General features: G+C 45.3%; 3 protein-coding genes across 4 annotated transcripts; all 3 read left to right on the top strand.

Annotated features, from left to right (window-relative positions):
• The first annotated feature begins 60 nt into the window (after window positions 1-60).
• On the top strand, window positions 61-10,026 carry akt2 (v-akt murine thymoma viral oncogene homolog 2). Of its 2 annotated transcripts, XM_060076326.1 has the most exons (15): window positions 87-486; window positions 2,103-2,189; window positions 2,317-2,479; window positions 2,757-2,888; window positions 2,988-3,099; window positions 3,816-3,969; window positions 4,207-4,338; window positions 4,455-4,520; window positions 4,631-4,699; window positions 4,812-4,934; window positions 5,141-5,269; window positions 6,394-6,608; window positions 7,521-7,608; window positions 7,709-7,811; window positions 8,122-10,026. In XM_060076326.1, the coding sequence occupies exons 3-15, from the start codon at window positions 2,434-2,436 to the stop codon at window positions 8,199-8,201; spliced, it is 1,449 nt and encodes a 482-aa protein (XP_059932309.1). In that variant the 5' UTR covers window positions 87-486; window positions 2,103-2,189; window positions 2,317-2,433; the 3' UTR covers window positions 8,202-10,026. The 2 variants fall into 2 exon arrangements, with proteins under 2 accessions (XP_059932307.1, XP_059932309.1); XM_060076324.1 differs by lacking the exon at window positions 2,103-2,189 and having other exon boundaries at window positions 61-486.
• A 1,731-nt stretch (window positions 10,027-11,757) lies between these two features.
• Window positions 11,758-15,395, top strand: ccnp (cyclin P). The gene is made up of 9 exons (XM_060076327.1): window positions 11,758-11,967; window positions 12,231-12,353; window positions 12,441-12,513; window positions 12,685-12,818; window positions 12,998-13,096; window positions 13,276-13,431; window positions 13,978-14,136; window positions 14,304-14,482; window positions 14,863-15,395. Exons 1-9 carry the CDS (start codon window positions 11,827-11,829, stop codon window positions 15,119-15,121), a joined length of 1,323 nt encoding a protein of 440 aa, XP_059932310.1. The 5' UTR covers window positions 11,758-11,826; the 3' UTR covers window positions 15,122-15,395.
• Window positions 15,396-16,225: 830 nt separating this feature from the next.
• Window positions 16,226-21,715, top strand: LOC132474107 (uncharacterized). Its single transcript, XM_060074544.1, has 4 exons — window positions 16,226-17,389; window positions 18,763-18,915; window positions 19,307-19,557; window positions 19,876-21,715. The coding sequence occupies exons 2-4, from the start codon at window positions 18,771-18,773 to the stop codon at window positions 20,674-20,676; spliced, it is 1,197 nt and encodes a 398-aa protein (XP_059930527.1). The 5' UTR covers window positions 16,226-17,389; window positions 18,763-18,770; the 3' UTR covers window positions 20,677-21,715.
• The last annotated feature ends 1,128 nt before the right edge of the window (window positions 21,716-22,843 follow it).

The following is a 22,843-nucleotide window of genomic DNA, read 5'->3' as shown; positions in this document are numbered from 1 at the left end:
CGTGGGACAGGGCATCGGGGAGCCCCACAAACAGGACGTGGTAGCTCGCCAGCCGCCCACGTCACGTCCTGTTTGTGTGAGTATGCGGGGCTGGTATAGTCAGTCTGGCTCTTAAGACCGAGGGCCTACACGATAAGGAGGCGACCCGCCGCATAACAATAACAGCATCAACTGAACATGGTGCGTTTTTTGTTCCAGTGATCTTAGAAACCGCACTAGTCTCGTCGTGAAATGCGCATCCGTGCTCCGCGCTACGGGGGGCTTTATCAGACTTGTGTCGTGCGAACGCGCTGATCCGCACCGCCGTCACCAGCAGCAGCACGCCGCCGCGGTGTGCGGAGAAGAAAGCAGTGCGTTAAGCCGTGTGATCATTGACAGAGTTCAATACACACTGGCTTCGAGTAGAGCTGGATCTCTTTCTCTCTACACGGGCGGCATTTTAAAGGAGCTCCGCCGCGCACGGATTTATTACCCAGGAGGTGAAAGGTGAGTAACAAAAGCGCTATATACACCACATCAGATCATCAGCAAGCTGCCTGGTGTGGGGGAAAAATGCTAGCTTGTGTTTTAGCTTGAAAGCTACATTTGCTTTGTCGTGATGCGGTCACGGTCAATGTCCTGGTAGACACAAGTATGGGCCTGACTCAACACTCCTGGTACATGCTACTGGTATGGGCCTGATGCACCAGTCCTGGTGATCACTATTATGGGCCTGACAACACTACTAGTACGGGCCCGAATCACCACTCCTGGTGTCCACTAACGTTAGTATGGTTCTCACCTACCACTCCTGGTACACACTAGTTTGGTCCTGAATCACCATTCCTGGTAGACACTACTAGCGTGGTCCCGACCAATCTTCCTGTTACATACTACTAGTATGATCCTGGATCCCTACTCCTGGAATACACTACTATGGTCCGGACTAACCACTCCTGGTAAACACTACTTACTTGTATGGTCCTGAGTCTGACTCATCACTCCTGGTGCACACTACTAATTTGGTTCTGAATAACCACTCCTGGTACACACGACTACTATGGTCCTGACTCACCAATTAGTCTCCCGGCTCATTAAAAGGACCGCAGCAGTGGGTCCTTGATGTTGTTGCCTTAGTTTAGACGTCCCACGTTTAGTCACCCAGGGAACATCCTGAACAGCTGGCCAGGTCACCATGGCCATTGCTCTGCCTCTTGAATGACCGGTAAAGGGACAGATCAAATCTAAACAGTAATAGCTATGTGATATTTGCAATAAAGCAGCCGACTTGATCCAACGTGGTATACCTGTAATTGTAGATTATTGTCCCAGACATATTCATCATATCATAGTCGTATATAAATAGTAACTCTATCATTGTAAACAAAGCGATGCCAACAAACCTCCCGTTTTCTCACGTAATTGTTTTGACTTCACTTTCTAGTTGCAGTTCTTCGGCAAAGGCTATCACGTGGTTGGAGCTGTCGAACTATATATCTGCCCGGATAGTTCATATTTGACAATGCAGTGCAAGCAGTTGTGTAGATGCAGGATAGATAACTAGCTGTCAGTGGCATTGACCTCAAACAGACTTGACAAGAGCTGCTGTATTAATGGTATGACCTTATCATGGCAAAAACAACTTGAACAGAGCTGTTGTGTAACAGAAGGCTTCAGTACTTGGCCCCTGTCACAGAGCCATACAGTAGCCCTTATTAGGGCCCCTTGGTTTACGGCCTCATGCAGTCAGGTGAGGAGGAGCTCTGCGTCCTGTGGTGTAGCAGTACACAAAACGATAAACTTCTGTCCAATAAGCCACTATGGAGGAACAACATTTGCAATAAGTTAAATGTAGCATTGTGTGTAAAGTGCCTCTGATCGACCAGAATCCTCATCTGTAAACATTGCTAATTTGTAGTCCTTATTGTGTTCTTTATCATGGAATTAAACCTATAAACTTGTTTGTGTATAGTCCTATCTCTAGCCTACCGTGAGAGGCCCTATATTAACCTGTTATCATTAATGAATGATAGACATCAAATCAGAGCTTGCCAAGTTCAACTGTACTGTAGTAAAAAGAGATTTGTGTCATGTGGTCATTTGTCTTATCTGTCTTAAAATAGGTCTTGTTATATGTGGTGTGTGCCTACCTTAAGGACCATCATTCATCATTTAGGAATCTGAATGGACTGACAGCTCAGTTTTGAAACGTAATTATAAGGCACCATAAATTCTGACACAAACAAAATTTAGTTTATCATTGTTTTTGTATTGGTCGTGGAAAGGACCTGCACTCCTCTTACCTGAATGAACCAATCTTTGTTTTATTTTCTCTAGGTGCCGTCAAATCAATCCTCGCCTCTTGCCTGAACCTCATCTATACATCGGACAAGTCTTATTTTCTCCACCGCTGCGGCCCCTATAGCCCCACCCTCGACCCCAGGCGCCCCCAGCATGAACGACATCAGTGTTGTCAGAGAGGGGTGGCTCCACAAAAGAGGCAAGTCCCCCGGCCCCCTGCTTAATTTAAGGGTGCTCCGATCAATCGGCCACCAATCATGTCGATCGATATTTGTGGTTAACAGTTTGATCGGTGGCCTCTAGTATTAAGGCTGTTCCGAGCAGTCCTAGCTCAGTTATCTATTGTCGTTACCATGGTGTATATGCAACTTTAACCCTGTTAAAGTAACCTGTTATACACTCAGGAATGTCGCTAACCTGCACTAAGCCGATCCTTACGACCCGTCTCTCCCCCCCCCCCCCCCCCCCCCCCCCAGGTGAATACATTAAAACATGGCGCCCTCGCTATTTCATCCTCAAGAGCGACGGCTCCTTCATTGGCTACAAGGAGAAGCCGGAGGTGTCCAGCGACCACAACCTACCACCGCTCAACAACTTCTCTGTCGCGGGTCAGTTGGGCCCGACAGGGTCTCAAACTAGCTTTTCCAATGTTCTCAACTCTCTTGTTCTGTAAAACACTTAGTAACGCCGCCTCTGCCCTTTCGTAGAATGCCAGCTCATGAAGACCGAGCGGCCCAGGCCCAACACGTTTGTCATTCGCTGTCTGCAGTGGACCACCGTTATTGAACGCACTTTTCACGTGGACAGCAACGAGGAGAGGTATGTGTTGTTTTCTGTTACCTGTCGAGCCTAACTTAAGAGAGCTATGGTTCTTGCCACTTGGAACCCTTATGTTTTGAGGTCGACGGATAAGATAAGAGTTTGCGAAGCCCCTTCATAAGAAATAATGCTACTATATAGATATTGCATAAATTGGATTAAAAAAAGGTAACTACCGTGACTCAATTACATTTCTAGAAGTGTAAAACATTGTGTTTCACATCTCAAGGCACTCGTGATGGTAAACACAATATTGTTATTTCAGTGTTAATCTTTAAAAGAGCAACTACTTCTTGAGGAAAGCAAAGGTCAGACCGAGAAGGTCATGCCCATGGGCCATACTTCCTTCTAGATCATTGTGGAACAGAGCTTGTGCCCCCGTTTGGCCGGCCACTCATGCACTCCAATCAGTATTCAATGCCAACTGTCGTTATGATGAAATCCTGCATTAAAGCTAAGTGTAAGCCCCATTTCCCAAATGAACCCTCAGAGGGAGACTTCCACATAAGCCCTCCTAAACACCCAATCAGAAGGGCCTCTAGTCCAACAAACACAGTGGATTATACTCTGATCCCTCAAAATGTGTTTACTTTACTTTTCCTTTGGTAAAATATATTTATTTGATGCCATTTCTACCCTTTGCGAACAACTTATTTGCAATGCATTTCACGTCTTCTGAAAGCACCCAGCGTGTAACTTTGATCGCGTTGTCTCAGGGAGGAATGGATGCGGTCGATCCAGACTGTGGCCAACGGCCTGAAGAGCCAGCACACGGATGAGGAGCCCATGGAGATCAAGTTTGGCTCGCCCAGCGACAGCACCGGCACTGAAGAGATGGAGGTGGCCATGTCCAAGTCACGCAACAAAGTGGTCAGTGTTTTGGTTTTCTCACTATACTTTTGGTTTGGAAAGCATAAGTGTAACATTTGTTTTCTTTCAGCTCTTTCTTTAGCTCGTATTGATGATGTTTGATTTCCGTTTGAGACCGTTTTATTATTTCTTTGTTGGCGGACGTCGTGCATACATCAAATATTACATTAAAGGAGAGCCGTTGTGGCTGAGGACCAGATCTAGACACTCAAGTGTTCTCGTTCTCTCCTCCCACAGACCATGAGCGACTTTGATTACCTCAAGCTGCTGGGTAAGGGGACGTTCGGCAAGGTCATCCTGGTGAAGGAGAAGGCCACCGGCATGTACTACGCCATGAAAATCCTGCGCAAAGAAGTCATCATCGCCAAAGTTAGTGGTGGACACTTTTGTAACACGAGACCCACTTGGATGACAACAGAAGATGTTTTACCCCATACATCGTTGGGTTTCTTGACTGAAGTTATCTGTGTTTTCCCTCCCATTAGGACGAGGTGGCCCACACAGTTACAGAGAGCAGAGTTCTCCAAAATACAAAGCATCCATTTCTAACGGTAGTGCTGCATAGTACTGGTCGGTGGCCTTAGGGCTCACTGTTTTCAAGATGAAGTGGGTTCATGGGTTCACTTTGGGTTCACTCATGTTCTTGCATCCCCTCCCCCAGACGCTGAAATATGCTTTCCAAACACACGACCGGCTATGTTTTGTAATGGAGTACGCAAACGGAGGAGAGGTCAGTCTTGTTTGTTTCTTTGTATCTTGTTTATTTTTTTCCTTATTTTAAACATATATTATGTGATGGGATGGTTGCTCATTCTTTTGCCTTTTCCCCCTTCCAAAAACAGCTCTTCTTCCACTTATCAAGGGACCGCGTCTTCACCGAGGACCGGGCTCGGTTCTACGGTGCAGAGATTGTGTCTGCCCTGGAATACCTACACTCACGCAATGTTGTTTATCGGGACCTGAAGGTAAGGCCTCCTCTCTAAACCTGGCCTCCTCTCTAAACCTGGCCTCCTACAAGCTGGGATGGTTCACCTCCACAAGTGAAATAATCAAAGAGGACCATTTTTCACAAAGTGGTGTTTAGTCCATGACAAACTTGTGTGTACTGCGTTACGCTTCATATCCAGTTCACCCTCAAGATGTTAACCTGGTTGTCGTGTTGCTCTCTCAGCTGGAGAACCTTATGCTGGATAAAGACGGACACATCAAGATCACAGACTTCGGTCTGTGTAAAGAAGGCATCACCGATGGCGCCACCATGAAAACCTTCTGTGGGACCCCAGAGTACCTGGCACCCGAGGTAACATACATTCACACTGTTCTATTGACAGTTAATAGTAGCAGAACTGTGTTCAATTCCCTCAAATTACCTTTCCTGTGATAATAGGCTAATCAAATCAGAATTTGTACCATTGTCAAACTCTCAATACAGCTTTGAGGATGTTGAACATATAGGAATAACATAATGCAGGAAATAATGACCTTAAGTGAGCTAAATAGTGTTAGCACTGCACAGCAAATAGGATTGTCATTATGTTGTGTTCCTCAAGGACATTCCATCACATTCCACTGAGTTGTTTGCCTGTCAGTTATTTCTTCCTCTTGCCTAAACCTTGGTTAGCTTTCTTTTTCCATTAAGTGGTCAATGATTAGTGGAAGGTGTTCTAAAGCCACCATAGTGGCATCCCCATCTGCATAACCGCAGTCACAAGGCGTTGCTTTGTGCTTTCATGATTAATACTAGGGCGGCAGTAGAGCAGGAGGTAAAGCGGGTTGGCTGGTAACCTGAAGGTTGTTGGTTCGATCCCCGGCTCGGAGTGTCGAGGTTTCCTTGAGCAAGGCACCTAACTCTAATTGCTCCCGACGAGCTGGCTGTCGCCTTGCATGGTTGACTCCGCCGTCGCTGTGTGAATGTGTGCGTGAATGGTGAATGTGAGGCAATATTGTAAAGCGCTTTGGGTGGCCAATGGTTAGAAAAGCGCTATATAAATGCAGTCCATTTACATTTAATTATGCACTATAAAAAAAGAAAACACACGATAACCAATAATGAGCTGCTTCCAATATCCAATAAGATATCACTTACCAACCTGTAGTTTGTGACCGACCAACTGACATCACTAATAATTGTAAACACAAGTTGCAGTTAACACTGCAGGTGAAGTATTATTTTTCCCATTACACTGATAGAAGCTGTCATGGCTGCCGCTTCGTCTTTCTCCTCCCACAATCCACATTCTGCATTGAAGCAAAGTGTAAAACTCAAAACAACTTTATTCATTCATTGTGTTCTATAATGGGAGGAAGAAATGCGAGATGAATTGGTGATGCTGCGACTCTGCATGACCTTGCCGAGGAGTTGAGCGTCCCATGTCTGGCCTAGTGCTCATCAACCCCCCCTTCTTCCCCCGCCTTCTCCATCAGGTCCTGGAGGACAACGACTACGGCCGGGCGGTGGACTGGTGGGGCCTGGGCGTGGTCATGTACGAGATGATGTGCGGCCGGCTGCCCTTCTACAACCAGGACCACGAGCGCCTCTTTGAGCTCATCCTGATGGAGGAGATCCGCTTCCCCAAGAACCTGGCCCCCGAGGCCAAGGCCCTGCTGGCAGGCCTGCTGAAGAAGGACCCCAAGCAGAGGTGCGGTTGGAACACCGCCTCACAAACTGAAAGTGGAGTTTGGGGGGTTGAGAGATTTAAGTGGGATTTTAAGAGATGATCAGAGAAAAGGGAAGCTTTTAAATCTTGCTTGAAATTTTTGGACGGATTTTGATGTCCTCAGTTCGTCAGGCAGACTATCCCAGAATAATGGAGCAGGTACTGAACGGTACCTCCCTGTAGGCAAAGGTTCTCACCTTGGGAACGATGAGATGGCCAGTGCCAGAGGAATTTTGAGATCTGAAAGGCGCATGCATGAAAGGCAAATCTGACTTCAGGTGTATAATGGCTCTTTTCCACCGGCGGTTACGCTTCGGACCCAGCACGCCCCAGCAGTACCCTTATGGTAGGGCGGGATTTAAGCCGGATGGCGATAGCAGCGGAAGCTATGTAAGCATCGGGGCCTCCTAGCAGCCCGACAGTGTAGCCTGATATTAAATCCAAGAAAAGAAAAGAACGCGACACAATAAAAGAGCAACAATGTTGCACGTCCAAGAACGACGTCAAACTTTTGCGCGTCATTTTCCTCAATAAACAAAGCTTTCGCCGTTGTACAGAAATACCTTGCGGGCATTGCGTTTTGTTTTTTATTATTGCCCTGTCGCACGTAACTGACGATTCTGTCGACCAATTAACGGACGGTGTGTGGAGCTCGAACTTGACCGCACCCTTTCAGGCGTCCCTCCGTTAAGTACCCCAACAGAGGAGTACTGCAAGACGAGTAAGGCTTAGTCCGGATCACGGCAACTTTTGGCGGTGTAAACGTGAACCCGTACATTTTGCAGACTGAACTGACCCGCAACTTCCAGTGGAAAAGCGCCATAAGTATTCAGGGGCAACTCCGTTTAGTCATTTAGAAAGAACCAACAAAAGGATTGTATGTATTTGTTTCAGGCTTGGAGGTGGGGCTGAGGACGCCAAAGAAGTCACAAACCACAAGTTCTTTACCACCATCAACTGGCAGGATGTTGTCGACAAAAAGGTAAGCACCTGGAAAGACGTAGTGGGTGGCGAGTTGAGAGATGCTGGGACGCTCCACTAAATGTACACGGGTTCATCTCCATGGTGTCTGTTCTCCACAGCTCATTCCCCCGTTCAAACCCCAAGTGACTTCCGAGACGGACACGCGCTACTTCGACGATGAATTCACCGCTCAAACCATCACCGTTACCCCTCCAGACAAATGTGAGTGGAATATTTAATTGAGTGCAGTAGCATTCAATGACAGACAAATGTCCTGTCTGTGATTTAAACCGAGACATCAACGGTTGTATTTCTAATTGGTGTATTTCCGCAAAGGCTCATGAAAGTCTTTCCAAAGTGAGTCAATTTTGGACACGAGTATTCTCTAAACATGTTTGTGTTCGTCCCCCCACACGGCTGTGCTCTGGGCTCAAGAACTTGAACTCATGAAATCAGCACCTTTCAATGTCAGTGTTAACTATTCTCTTTTCACGCGTCGTGTCTCTCTTCCTCCCCCCTCTCTGTACAACAGATGACACCCTGGACGCGGAGGACGCTGACCAGCGTACACATTTCCCCCAGTTCTCCTACTCTGCCAGCATACGGGAATGACCCGGTAAAGCTGAGAATGGGAAGGCAGGCACACACATCCCCCAACACCCACCCACCCACACACACACACACACACACACACAAACATACACCCAAACCAACACCCTCAGAAAACACGCACTAGCACTGCTGGGGAGATCGGCATGAGGTAAAACGAGAAAACAAATGGCACATGTTAAATTCACACACCGACACACACAAACACACACATCCCCCACACCAGTACATCAGTGTGAGATCAAGACACGGGTCGCCATCAAGACTCAAACACCAGCCGTGGATGGGCGGCCTCGTCGGGTTCCGCACGGACCCCCTAGTGGTCCGCCTCTGTTGCTCCGGGCAACAGAGTTTGCGTCGGGCCTCGTCTGCAGGCCCCCTGCTGCACTACAACGGGCACCTCAACGGGCACCTCAACGGGCACCTCACCGGGTCCTCCCCACGGGACTATAACCAGGTTACGCCTGCATCTCACCACCTCGTCACCAGCTGAAACAATGCCACACGCATGCATACACACACATACACACACAAACATGCACACACACACACCCCTCCATTCACATGTAAAAACCTGAAAGGATTTTTTTTATTTTAAGTAGAATGAAAATTATAACGGTAATGTAGAGATACAGAATTGATTTTTGTTTTTCCATTGATACGGTTTTAAATTAATATAAAGCCATATTTCTTCAATTTTTTTATTTATTTTTTTTTATTTTTACAAGTGCTCTTTCTGGAACTTGCTGTTACAAATATAGTGTGGGACTGTTTCCTACAGGGAGGGAGGGGGAGGGGCACTGGCAGTACCATCGTTAGGAGCTGGACAGAATGTGGTGTACCCCTCTACGAGGGACGCCATCACTTGTGTTTGCACTGTGTTTGTGCATGTGCGCATGTGGGAATGAGTGTGTCGAAGTCTGTGTGTGGGTTTGTTCATAAAAGTGCAAGAGAATGTATGAACAACCATTTGATTTTGAAAACATTCATTCATGTCTATTGATAAGATTATTTTTTTCACCAAATCCGTTAGATAAATATTGAAAAGTGGGGACACTACAGAGTACAGTCAGTGGTTTCACAGTAATGGGGTGATTGAATACTCAAGAGGTTGATAGTTTAAAAATCCGGTCACCTCATTCATTCAGTAATTTCTTGAGAGCGCACAGAACCATTCACCACCATTCACCGTCGCTGTTGAACATGTCTGGGTCCATTGGCAGCAGCTAAATCTGCCGGAATATCACCTCAATCATTTTGTCGGACATCCGTTTTGTTTTTTGTTGTTCCATGTCCTATATCAGTGTAATGATTTGTCTTATTTCGTAAAAAATAAGCATTTGAATGTCCCCATATTTAAAGAATGACAAATGGTTCAATCTTTGCTGTTTTCGCTGTGATGAGGCCAAAAATTGACTGATTGATTTCCGGAGCGGTTGAACACTTTGAATGATTCCACGTGTAATGTTTTGGTCCTCTTCTTTTGTGTTTTTTTTCTCATGCTGTGTTTTTGAGTACTTGCATATTTCTTTTTTTGCCCAGAAGATACTAGGGCACTAGTAAGAATCTTTTTATTTTTTTGTAATCCTGAATGTTTGCTCCGGACAGCAGATTTAAAACACTCTTGTCAACATAAGCATATAGTATTCCATAATTGCAAGTATAGAGCAAGGCATGTCTCTGAACTTTGCAAAATGAACATCCTTGTTTTGTTTAAAAAAAAAAAAATCATTTTGTTTTAATTTTTCCATGTATTCTTTCAACTTAGGAAGAGACGTCTCTTTTGAGTATATATTATATAATATATATTAAAACAAGTTCTTTCAAATGCTGTTCCTTTTTTAGGTTCTCCGTTCCTCTGTTTCAACCTCATCACTTTTACAGCCTGCCATTTCACAATTATTTTAAGTATATGTTTCACTTCCACGCTTTTTCCGTTTTGTCTCTTGTCATTATCACCCCACTCCTAAAATAACTGAACGAATCAAATCAGATTGCTTTGGTTGGCCTTTTATTGTCTTTCAACCCAAAAAAGATTTGTACTAGGTATAAGTCATCAGTACAGGCCAAGTCTTCATTTCCTAAATTACAATGTTAGATAAGGAAGGGGTGGAAAGAGTAAACCATTTTGTAGACATTCTCGTGGAGTCTCCCGTCGATGTTGCAGAGGGCTGAAGGACACGTTTTATTTGTGTGTGTGAGTGAGATACATATGTAGATAACTGAAGACGGTTGTGAGGTCATGTCATCACGGAGCGTGAGTGTGTCCCTGCAGCTCCGGAGTCACTCCCGGTACCGATGGCTGTTTTCGTTGTTACTATTCCAACTTCACCACCTCGTCTCATTGGCTCAGGCAGGGCCAATCAGTCAAGCCTGGTGTCCACCTTCTGAAACGGCTGGGCCGGACCTGAGGATTATGCCACTGATTGTCTCTCTTTGCCTTCATCATTAAAGGGAGATGCCACAAAGCTTTTATAAAGTTGGCTCGGAAGCCATACACTGCACTTTGCTGCTAACTGCTTTGTTTATTAGTGCTTTACAAATGAAAGATGCAAGATGACACCCTTCCCCTGACTTCTCCTGTAGGCGCACACAGGCACGCTACACACCTGTTCACCAGTATGGACAGGGATTCACCAGTATGAACAGGGGTTCACCACTATGTGTATATACCAAAATGGCAAAAGCTTGATAATAGCAGCAATAGAAGGGGAGGCCTGCCTTAGTAGTGATTCATTTGCAGCTTTATAGGTTACACGGCTTATCTATATCTGAATGTGATTTAACTTAACAGTCACGAATGTCACACCTTAATGCTGATGTAACACATTTGATTTTGTTTTGTATTTTTGTTTGCTTGTTGCTATCCAAGTTCAGATGACAATGAGAAAAGCAATCTTTCGGGGAGAACATTGTCCTTGAAGACGGATTCAGTCCCCCACTGCAAGATTTTACAAAGTGATAGGGGAGACCTGCTACATTATGATAGCTTATAACGTTTGCAACTTATTATGTCCCAGTAAAGGTTTTTACTGAATGATTCAGTGTTTGTCTTTTTTTATAGCCTACAATGCACATTTTCTCATATGACGAGAATGTGGATGTCACTCCCAAATCAAGTAGGCTTTAGAAAAATGCATTAGACCAATAATTCATAGCCATGAAACTTTGCCCAATTGTTTAATATCAAAACATAATACACCAACATGAGAACACAAAATAGTGCTGCATCAATAACTGCTTATTGCTTTTAACCTAAACATAGTAGGCTAACCCAATTGTAGCAATGCATATGGCACGTACATAAGCAGATTTATAATATTGTGGGCTCAAGCAAACATCAATCAGTATTTCACATATCTATTGTGTCCATCTTTGTTTGTAATGCTAATTGCTTATCCTCAGACAAAACTCGGCCATCAAATATATAATGCACGAAAGATCTACAAATCTATATAAAACCAACAGCTCTATATCAAACCAACAGATGTATATAAATACGACTGATGTATATAAAACCAACAGATGTATATAAAAGCCCGATTACTGACCAGTGGGCGCGGCGCTCCTAAGCCCAATCAGCGATGCACCTGTCTTCATTAACGTGGCTTGCTGCACGCATGGCGGAATGCTTCACCCTTCTCTCCTACCGCTCCTCCTGAAGAAAGTAGCTGCAGTGGTCTGGGGAGGCAACTCGTGGTCATCGGCTGTAATAATGGCCAGGACTGGGTTCTGCGATTCCAAGCCACTGTTGGACTTACACAAGAAGGTGTGTGTAGCCTGGTGTTTATTTGTTTCTACGTATCGCCACGTTTTCGTGGGGCTCGTGTCAACTTTGTGACCTCAATCGTTGTCTTGGCTCAGGCGTTCATTGAACGTTAAACTGTGATGAGGAGCCAGCTGTGTAATTTACTGCCTTGTTAATTTTAGACATTGTCAACGATTATAAGCTCTGCCAAATGGTGGGTAATATGTAAAACTATGTTGTCCTTCCTTCTGTGACGTAAACGTTGGCGCAAAATCTTCTCACAGGCGGAGGAGAGGCGACCAGCCCTCCGAGCCTGGGCCAATGCAAGTGAGCCCAAAGACCGCAGACACCCTCCAGAAGGAGAGGAGCCCAGGAGAGGCCAGAAGGTGGAGCCAGAGTGTAAATGGGTAAAGTCGTCCTCCTGTTGTCCTTCTGTGAGGTATATTTATTTTGTATTCTGACATTAATGAATGGTTTGCTGTTTGCATCTGCAGGAAAGGAGGCTGCCAGTGTCAATAAAGGAGGGCAACATCACTGGCTACTATGAAAATGATCTCACTGCTTGGGGTAATTTTCTGGGTACTTCCACGGTTGTTTCAGTGTAATGCATACATGCGTCAGTGTAGCTGAAAGGGGCACCAGTGCAAGTACTTATCTTGTGGTTGGTTATGTGTGACGGTAGCATTATTTTGCTCTCTCACACTTCTTCATCTAACCCTTGCGCTTTCCTGTCTTCAGTTGGCTTGTCGTATGAGTTGCTCTACCACCAGGGGTTGGAAAGCCTGCTGCGCCGTGAGGTGGAGAAGGCCATGGAGAAGCTAGACCTCACCTGGGACCGGGCGTGTGCCTGGGACATGTTTGAACACATGATGGTGCGACCCTTTCAACTTTTAAGATCCAAACATAGTAATCCACGTTGTGTTTGTGTGTGTATAGTAGTAAATCAGACCCAAACAACTACAACCAAATTTTTCTAGCAGAGAAAAAAATCATTTGATTATGTTCAATGACTCAAGGGTGACCTGGGATGTTGGTCTTTCCACCTCGACAGACAAATCAGTACAGAAACACCTTTGCCAGTGCTGAGCTGCCCAGGCCCTTCACAGACACCACGCGGGCCGTCCTGGTGGACTGGTTGATCCAGGTTCATGTGAGTGCTCTGCTTGGAGTGCTTTTTTTTTTTTTTTTTTATAACGTTTACTCCATCGGTCACTAGAAAGGACTGTCGCAAACGCATTTTATATATTACTCAGTCATTTCTTGGTAGGGTAGCATGGTTGCAGCAGGATATTTTGGTGCCCAACTTGACCACATGTCTGTCCATCCCAGGAGATGCTGCATTTCCAGGACGAGACTCTGTACCTGGCCATCAGCCTGATGAACCGGGGACTGCGGCAGATCAAGGTGTCCACCGTCAACCTGCAGCTCCTTGGGGTGGTCTGCCTCTTTCTGGCGGCCAAGAAGGAAGAGTGTCTCGTCCCTGAGGTACAGGAGTGTTGATTGATTTTCTATGAGGAGACCGAGACCTCTTTTAATAGTGAGACGGTGTTGCATTATTTGGGTTATGAATGAGACGGCTCTTAAAAGAAACGGAGAAGCTAATGATAACCATACAGGCATGACACTGACTGTACTGATATATATAATATGTATTTAAATCAGTTTCCAACTGATTTTTAACTGTAGACTGTACTCGGAGCACCAGACTAGGGAATATATATGCATCAGGTTCTCGGTCCGCTGTGATTGGCTCCACTTTTGGATGGATCAACAAGTGTGATGTGTTCTTCTCGGGCGTGATGGCAGGATTTATAAAAACATCGCATTGTGGATGGCCATTTCCAACTGACTTAATCCAATATTGTGGGCCTATGAAGGTAAAGAGTAACCTGTAGAGGCTCTGCCCTGCGTGTCACCAAAACAGCCTCTCCCCCAGCTTAAAACATCACATCGCTGGGGTCATATGAAAAAGGTGTACATTTATGTTGCAGTACTGATGACCCTGACCACCGTTGTGGTATCCCGTTGTAGGTGTCGGAGCTCTGCTACCTGATGGATAACGGTTATACAAGGAAGCAGCTCCTGCGGATGGAGCGGCGAGTGCTCTCCGGACTGCAGTTTGACCTGAGCCACTGTTCGCCGCTGGACTTTCTGCTGTTCACCGCCTCCATCGCACGGTGCAGCGCCAAGGTGGGTCGATGGGGCTGGCTCAATGCAACAGAATGCATTTCTGGAGAGGAATAGATAAAAAATAAGTATATATGTGTGTGTGTGTGTGTGTGTGTATATGTGTATGTATATATGTGTATGTGTATGAGAATGATAGTGTGTGTGTTTCTTATTTATTTGTACGCCAGGTAGTGTGGATGGCCCGGTACCTCCTGGAGCTGTCCCTCCTGGAGGGGGAGTGTGTTGTGTACCTGCCCATGCAGCTGGCCGGTGCAGTCCTCTGCCTAGCCCGCAGGGTACTGCAGGAGCCCCCCACCCCCGACGGAGACGCCGCCTGGTGTATAGCATCCATTATCTACATTGGCAGGTGTGCTTTCCATAAAGACACACAAGCATTGAATTAGTACGACGCCAAGCAGCTACGTTAAACTTGGTAGTATTGTGTCTGAGTGTGTGAAGTGTTTGGCTTCCTTCTGACTATCTGTCAAACATATTAGCTGCGATCCTTTCCTATTCTCTTTTTTTAATAATATATTTGATAAATATCATGCCTCATTAATCCCAAGGAACTATAACATAAATTAAATAAGGAGTAGATTGGTCCAAAGGCGGGGGCAAATGGGTGAGTTCTTTTGGAGGATGCTTATGGACCACTGTTGCTGATCTCGGCAGGGTGGGCATAGGACTGGGGCAGTCAACCTGAAAGCTCTGTTTATATTCTGAGGGCCGCGTCCTTTTTTATTGCAGTGAGACCACTCTGCTGAGGATCATGCACATCCTGGCGGGGGCAGCAGCCAAGGCCCACTGCCAAGAGAACCGGGGCACCTTCGTGAAATACTCTTCTGCGTTGACAATGCACGTCAGCAGCCACCCGGTTCTACAAAACGCGTCGTGTCGGCTGCCTGCATACCTGAAATGGCCGGAATCGCTTGTGGAGCTTGCATTGCATGAAAAGATTGCTGAGGCATGGGTGCCACAAAGACTTGATGAGGATCTTAAATTGTGAACATGTGGAGCCCCAATTTCCTCAAGGAGGTGGTGAGAAGGATCATCCAAAATGCTGCACAAACTATTCTGCACAGTTGACTAATGTAATGCCTGTGAAATGCCAACCGATGGCTAAATGTAGTTGTATATTTTTAATGCTCTTATCCTGCAGATGATTTTTGAAAAATATATGTATAATGTGCAATGTTGCTTCTGGTCTTACCTGTGTGGACTAAGTTGTCCAATAATTTGATAATTTTTAATGTGAAAAATAAAGTGTCTGCTGCAACTAGTACTGGTTCTACTTGTCTTTAGGCCACTTCCTTGCATACACATCCCATCGGATACAATCTGCGGCCCCTAGGTACGAAGAGGTCTCTCCACGCTTTAGCAAAATCACACGCAAAACATTTTCTACCATGCGAATTATCAGGGCTGCACTAATTCGCGTCATGCCATGAAGTGGATGGCGAGCAAAACCTCCATGTATGACGGACGAGTAGAATGGACTTGTGGACTGGTGTTCCTGAATCTTCGAACGCCAGACTTCCGCGTATTCACGCGAGATCACGAGATAATCCTAAACCTAAACCTAAACTCACCTTCCACTCCCAAAACTATTGCATTTAAATGCCACGCTTTGTCCTTTCTGACATTTTCCTTATAAAAAGGATGATTTGGTACATAAATGACTTCATGTTGCTGAACTTCGACAATGAGTCTCTCGTCGTCCATGTTGCCGACCCTCTGAGACCCTTTGACTGCTGACCTGGTGCCACCGGTCATGACGTAATAATGTTGATGTGAAGTTACATGAGCTGGGTATTGCGTTTTATTTTGAAAATTGACCGGATGCTCTATGGCTTTTACTTTTCACTTCCTGCCCGGCTCGACCTGCTCTGTCGAAATTGACGTGGTTTAGCAGCGGCTCGCGGCAAAAATAGAATTGGACGGAAAGATAGCGCCGCGGCGCGTCGTGCCGCTCCTGGGACGCTGCTGAAACGTTCCGCGGCGCGCCCGGTGGAAATGGTCTCATTGATTAGAGTGAAAGCGATCAGCAGCGGTGACCGCGGCGCAGCCGTCCCGCGGCGCGTACGCCTCCGGTGGAATCAAGGCTTTGCATGGTCATGCTGTGCGTTCAATACAATGTAAAGTTGCGTTGTTTTCGGGCTGGTTTGCTAAAGAGGCTAATGTAGCTAACAATAAACGACTAGCCAATTTCATGCCACAATCACAAAGACGAACAGGAATGCTATGAATGCTCCGAGACCTGATGTGACATCCAACGGGCAACTCGGAAGGCTGGCGTCCGAGGATTCAGGAACGCATCCTCTCCCCGACACGTGCAAACTTTTCTGATTGGTTGTTGGGATGTCGTCAGGTTCCTGCATATAAAATGAGGAACGTTTTGGTTACCGGTGGGTGGTCCCAAATGCGATAAGATGCATTTTGTTTTCACGGATCAACGGCCGCCTTGGAAAATCATGTCCTGTTCTTGGCAGAGCGCTTTAATAGTGATCACATTGTACTCTTGAATGCAGATATTAATGTGATAGCCAGTTGCAACCCAAATGTTTTTATTATTCGTGGTTTCCATTACTACAAAACTGGTTTCTGCAGCCCTAAGGTAGCCCTTGTTGCTCTGTATTGACCTCTACTTCCTATCAGGTGTAAACAGTGTCCATGCTGGTGACAGGACCACAGCGGGCAGTGCGCACAACCCGGCCGCAGCCTGTTTCCAAACAGAACACTGCCAGTTTAAATTCTTAACTTGTTTTTTTTTATAGAGTTCATGAGTATGAAAGATTTTATAGAGTAGCCTACATGAGTGCAACACAAGTTCCGACCGTGATCCGATATTCTCCCCGGTCTCCTCGCGCACTTCCTTGATAACATCCCAGCTTGTTGTTGATTCGTTGTGACTTGGTTGTCGTCACGTTGAAAGCGACATCGAACTGCTTAAGTTATATTTAAGCATTAAGTTGTTCCTAGTAAAGGACGTTACTTGTCGGCGGTGTAGCCAAATTAGCTGAATTGCTAGTAAGTTTTGAAACTAACTAGGGATTTCAAAGTGGAGTACTTTACGCACAGGCGTGGTGACTTACGCATAGCTGTTGCAGCGCCCGCCGTCACACCCACTTACCTACTGTTCTATGCTGGATAATGCTGGATAAAGAGTTTAGTTTCCCGTCAGGGACCATGGACATAAAAACTCCTAATGCTCGCTCTCCCAAACCTCGTTGAGGATCCACAATCGCTCCTTCGTCTAGTGTTGGTTTTCTCATAGGTAAGTTTGAATCTGTAGTCAGGCTATAGTTGGATCAAATATATATTTTTATATGCAAAATATCGGCATATATATATATATATTTACAGTAGCCTACATTACATTTGAGTTCATATGTGTATTGGCGTATAACTTATATTATATCAATAATATCTAGTCAGTCTGAGTTGTTACATAATGTCGTGCAATTCGTCTAGCCTGTCTCCCCGCCCGTCTGAGGCCTGCCCTGTCAGCACAAAGGGTTTATAATAAGATCACAGCTACAGCAATGTACCTTTATTCTCTATAGCTAAATACTATTTATATTGAATACACATTATCCCTACTTTGTAATGCTGTCCAGCAACCATTTGGTCTCGCGTACAATCCGACGTTTTTTTATGCTGAAGTGATCCTAGCACTTTGAACAAAATAAGAATGTTGTGTGTGTCTGCGATTCTCTAGTCAAGTATAACGTTACGTTATAAGTAGGTCTAAAGACTTATAATATGTAATGAACTGCATCCTCATCTGGTATACCGATTAACTGACTAGTAACACATTGTTAATTACGCTATCTCTACATAACTCAAATAAAAATATATGGTGCCAACAATTCACATAATCAAAATACGGTCATCCCATTAAAGTCTTTACATTTAGCATTCTTTAATGCCATTTCAAAAGAGTATTTCGTTTGCCTGGTGTGTGTATTTTCTGGGGGGAGGGACGCTGTAGTCACCATAGCACATGCACTGTACCAATATACACGCCCAGTTCCAGGGTGAGTTAAGGACAGCACAGCACGTTATCAGGCAGTACCAGTCTTTAACATTGTGTGCATAGCTGTTTAATTGCTATGTCTTGGGCTGTACCTGATTGGATGGTCTACGAAATAACGCCCAAACAGAAACAACCATAATTCAATTTTCAATTCAATTCAATTCAATTTTATTTGTATAGCCCTTAATCACCATTACAGTCTCAAAGGGCTTAACAGGCCAAATATTAGGCTAATGGAATGCAGATACACAAGAGGGAATGGACGGTTATTCCTCCTTAATCCCTAAATTGTCTTGTTTAAAACCAGAGAACATGGAGTTATGACCACATGTAACTACTGCCCCTTCCACTGTAAGATTAATTCTGTGATATTAGCTAAATATAGAACGGCCCTGTTTTGTGTGTGTGTGTGTGTGTGTGTGTGTGTGTGTGTGTGTGTGTGTGTGTGTGTGTGTGTGTGTGTGTGTGTGTGTGTGTGTGTGTGTGTGTGTGTGTGTGTGTGTGTGTGTGTGTGTGTGTGTGTGTGCGTGCGTGCGTGCGTGCGTTCGCTTTGCCTCCCTGGTAGGTTCTGTGTATCATACCTTTATGGGTAATTTGCTTTAACCCTTAAGAAATCAGCATGTTGAAGAGTCAGCCTCCCACCAAAAATGCCAAGGAGAAGAGCAACAGCGCCACCCTACTGGCCACACATGGTGACTGGGACAAAGAAGGATGTGGGAGGATCTTAGAAGGCTGCAGCTCAGAGAAAGATTCGGGCTACTCTGGTTGGTTGATTGAAATCCGGCCTCAATGCTGTCCTATCTGTCACTTTATTCACAGATGGCAAACCGTCCTCAAGTCCACACACACACACACACCGTCTACCTTACTCTCTCAGTCTTTCTCTCTGTGACTGTATTTATTTAATATTAATTCTCTCTCTCGCTCCCCTTTCACCAGACAAATTGCCTTATAAGAGACAAAAACACTGATAATGTTCAGCAATCAGTGGTGCAATTATTGGCATCTTGGGGATTCAGTTGAAAACAATCTGCATCCACACGGCTAGATTATTACTATATTTTATAAACTGGACCTTTTAGATCCCACTGTCTTCACTCCTCCACCTCCTCCTCCTCCTCCTCCTCCTCCTCCTCCTCCTCCTCCTCTCTGCAGACAACGGGTCTGACCAGCAGCACACGGATGCAGGGTTGCTACGACGCATCGTCACAGGCCAGTCCGGCCCCAAGGGTTACGGTGAAGTGCCGAGGCAGTGTCCTGTCCAGCTCCCCAGCCAGGGCCCGCCTCATCAGGCCCCACGCCGCACGGAGACCGATGCTCTGATGCTACCAGGGAGCGATCGTGTCAGCCCAGTCTATATCATACAGAACCCGATGCCCCACCAGGAGAGGTCCACAGTCCACAAGGTGCTCAACAAACCCATTGCATGCATGCAATGTGGGCATGTTCACTCTGCATTATTATCATCATCATCCACATTATCATAAGATATCTAAAGTTGATGTAATACCATCAGCAAAAAGGCTTTGGCTCTGTAGATCGATAGACTTGTGAAACATTAACTTGTTTGTTTGTGCACTAGTCTTGTGCATAAGAGTTGTGTCACATTCAGATGGATGGTTTGTACTGTGGTGATATCAAGGCTTTCTGTTGAAAACACTATTCAATTTCAAACAAATACTGATTACAATTTAAAATGGGCTAAATGGTGCTTTTCCTTGTAGGCGGATGTGAAACCTATGATGTGGACAAACCCCAAAGATGGGTCTGGCGGCGCCAGCCCCGGCCAGGTGCTGCTAGTACAGCAGACCAGCCTGGCTCCATCCCGGCCGCCTCTCACCAAGCACCGCAACAAGTCCCAAACCCGCATGGTTCTGGGCACGGGGAGGCGAAAACCCACCTTCCTCCGCATCGCCCCACATCCCAGCAAGACATCCCCGGAGAACAACTCACCGAGCCCGGGCCTGAGACGTCCCAGCAAGCGGGTGTTGTGTCCCGAGCTCAAGAGAGACGAGCCTGCATCTGCAGCCAGCAGCTCCCGCCCGCCGCGTACCCCTTCCTCCTCATCTGCCTTGCGAGCGACCAAAGGGACCATCCCCGCCGGCGCGGCCTGCTACCGCCGCTTCCTCCACACCGTGAAGGCCCTGAAGCAGTCGGGTCTGCTGGACATCACCCTGCGCACCCAGGAGCTCATGCGTCGGAGCACGGCCACTGAGCGCGACATCGCCCAGCTGAGCCAGCACACCCGCCTGCTGAGTCAGCTGGCCGGCCAACCGGGCGCCGCTAGCCAGGTGTCGGACGGACACGCGCCGTGGGAGAGGCTTCACCGGGCCATGGCCCAGTCAGGTGGCTACCCCAGCCTCAAGGTCCCGCACCGTGAGCCCCACTCACCGAGTCGCGACGGCGATCTCCCCGTCTCCCCCTCATCCTCCCCCACGCTCCCGCCCGGCCCGAGCCAGAACACCACTGGTTCTGAACCCTCCGGGAAAGTCAGCTTCATGCCTCCTGACAGTTCTACGGGTTAAGAAGTCTTCAGCGTCAGGGTGGAGCATTGGTCTAAAACCCTTTGGTAAAGGTTATGTTCCCGGGGCTAAATGGGCTTGGTTATTTTTGTACATCGGTCCAATTTGACTGTAAGACTGTAAAACAGTAGCTTTAAAAGCAAGTAGCTTTAAAGGCCATTGTAAATGGCTGTTGTTCTGTCTCATGGCTTAGAGCTCCTTTCTCTTTTTGAAAGAGAAATGATTTGTATTGGCCAAAGCAGAGATGTGGCCTTGGTGCCAACTTTTATTAAATCAATGCCTTAAAGAAAAGCTGAAGATAGTCTGGTTAGCCGATAAAAGAATAATGATCTGAATAATCCAAGGGATTTCCTAAGGGTTGTCTGCACCCCAAATTCACATGAGATGCAGAGACTATTGTGCCTTTAAAATCACTATAGCAATCATTAAATAAGTCATCCGTGTGGTTGACAGAGGTGTTATTTTTATAGAGGGGAGATGACGATACTACACTTGTTGCCTTCCGAGGCATGACTCAGAAGGCAACTTGATAAGGTGGTCATGGAAAAGGAAATGTGTGCAACAGAAAACTCTGGTAAATTGTATGTTGCATCGATGTATGCCAAGACTGAGCCTTGAAAGTTCTAACTTATTTATTTGTCGCCCATAAAATGTTATGATTTGGGCACATGCTAAATTAAATGTATGTATTCGTGAAGTCCAGATGTTTGCGTTAATCACAACAAGGTTTTGCATATTTATACACACATTTCGGTGTATTGGTAATTGTGGCCAAACCAATTTTTTTTTGGGTTCAATAATTGACTATGCTAAACTATTACTTTTCATAACATTTTGTGGTCACAAAGATGAGACTTTTTTAACTGACCTTTTTTTACTTACTCTAAATGACCTACACTTTTGCACCATATGCCTTCAAATGCTGATAATACAGGAACTCAATCAATATGACCTGAATGAAAGCCTTAATAAACTGGAGTGAAGTGACATTATGACCATCCTTCAATACTAAATAAATATTATATTTAATTTATTAATGAAACATTATTGCTCATCTACAATTAATTTATGTATAGATCAAATGCACCTTGATAGTCCCATTTCTCCAGACAACTGACTTTGAATCATATCTTGAGTGAAATAGAGAGGAAGGTATGGGAGATAGGGTTAGGGGGTTAGGATCGTTAAAAACCCAATATACACCAAATATACACCGAGTCCCTCTGTCATGACTTTGTACGATCCAAATTCTTGTAAAACTTCTGACCCTTGGTATTATGTTTATTTAAAATAAAATAAGTAACTTAAAGGCACCCAGTGCAACTTTATGTAAACATTCAATGAAAAATAAACATTCAATTTCTAGTCTTTTTTACACGTAGTAAGTTTCAATAACTCCATACCATTACATATCGACATTCAAGGAGCAAAGATGAGACGTCGTTGTGTGGTGAGAACTGATAGAAAATCGTAAACAACAACAATCGCCGGTGGGGAGAAGCCATTTTTCCATTGACTGGAAGCCTGCTTTATTTATTGTAGGTTACAAAAAATAAAGAAAATGGCGGCATTGTTGTTGTTATCGATTTTGTATCAGTTCTCACCACACAACGACGTCTCATCTTTGCTGCTTAAATGTCGGTATGTAATGGTATGGAGTTATTGAAACTTACTACGTGTAAAAAAGACTAGAAATTGAATGTTTATTTTTAAGCCTCGAAAGTTGCACTGGGTGCCTTTAAGTAAATAAGTAAATAAATAAATAAATAAATAAGACACTAAGTCCCGTCTGCCGCTCATGTTATAACACAGCTGGAAATCGTGGATTTTCTGATAAAGACTGCAAGCCTTTTTGACAGACAAAACAGCAGAAACTATGTTAAGTTTGCTCGTGCTGCCTTTTTGGTTTTGTCAAACAGGAGACGCTCACCCATCAATCAGAGGGTAGAGATTCCTGCAGGACGGTTGCGCTCGATTTCACTAGCCCAGTTGTGCCTGTTCATCATCCACAGCATCCATTCTCTCATTGCTTGTGTAAAAAAAAAAAAGTAGAATATTAGATTTGAGGACGAAATGATGGGGTGGGCTAAGGCAAGTTTTGGGTGGGCTTGAGCCCACCCAAAAAAGGTCTAGCTTTGCCACTGCTTATATGACAGAAATCACCCATCAA

This window comes from Gadus macrocephalus, chromosome 16 (assembly GCF_031168955.1).
Source record: "Gadus macrocephalus chromosome 16, ASM3116895v1".
Lineage (NCBI taxonomy): Eukaryota > Metazoa > Chordata > Actinopteri > Gadiformes > Gadidae > Gadus > Gadus macrocephalus.
Note: the sequence above shows the minus strand (reverse complement) of the source record. Positions and strands in the feature narration are given on the sequence as shown.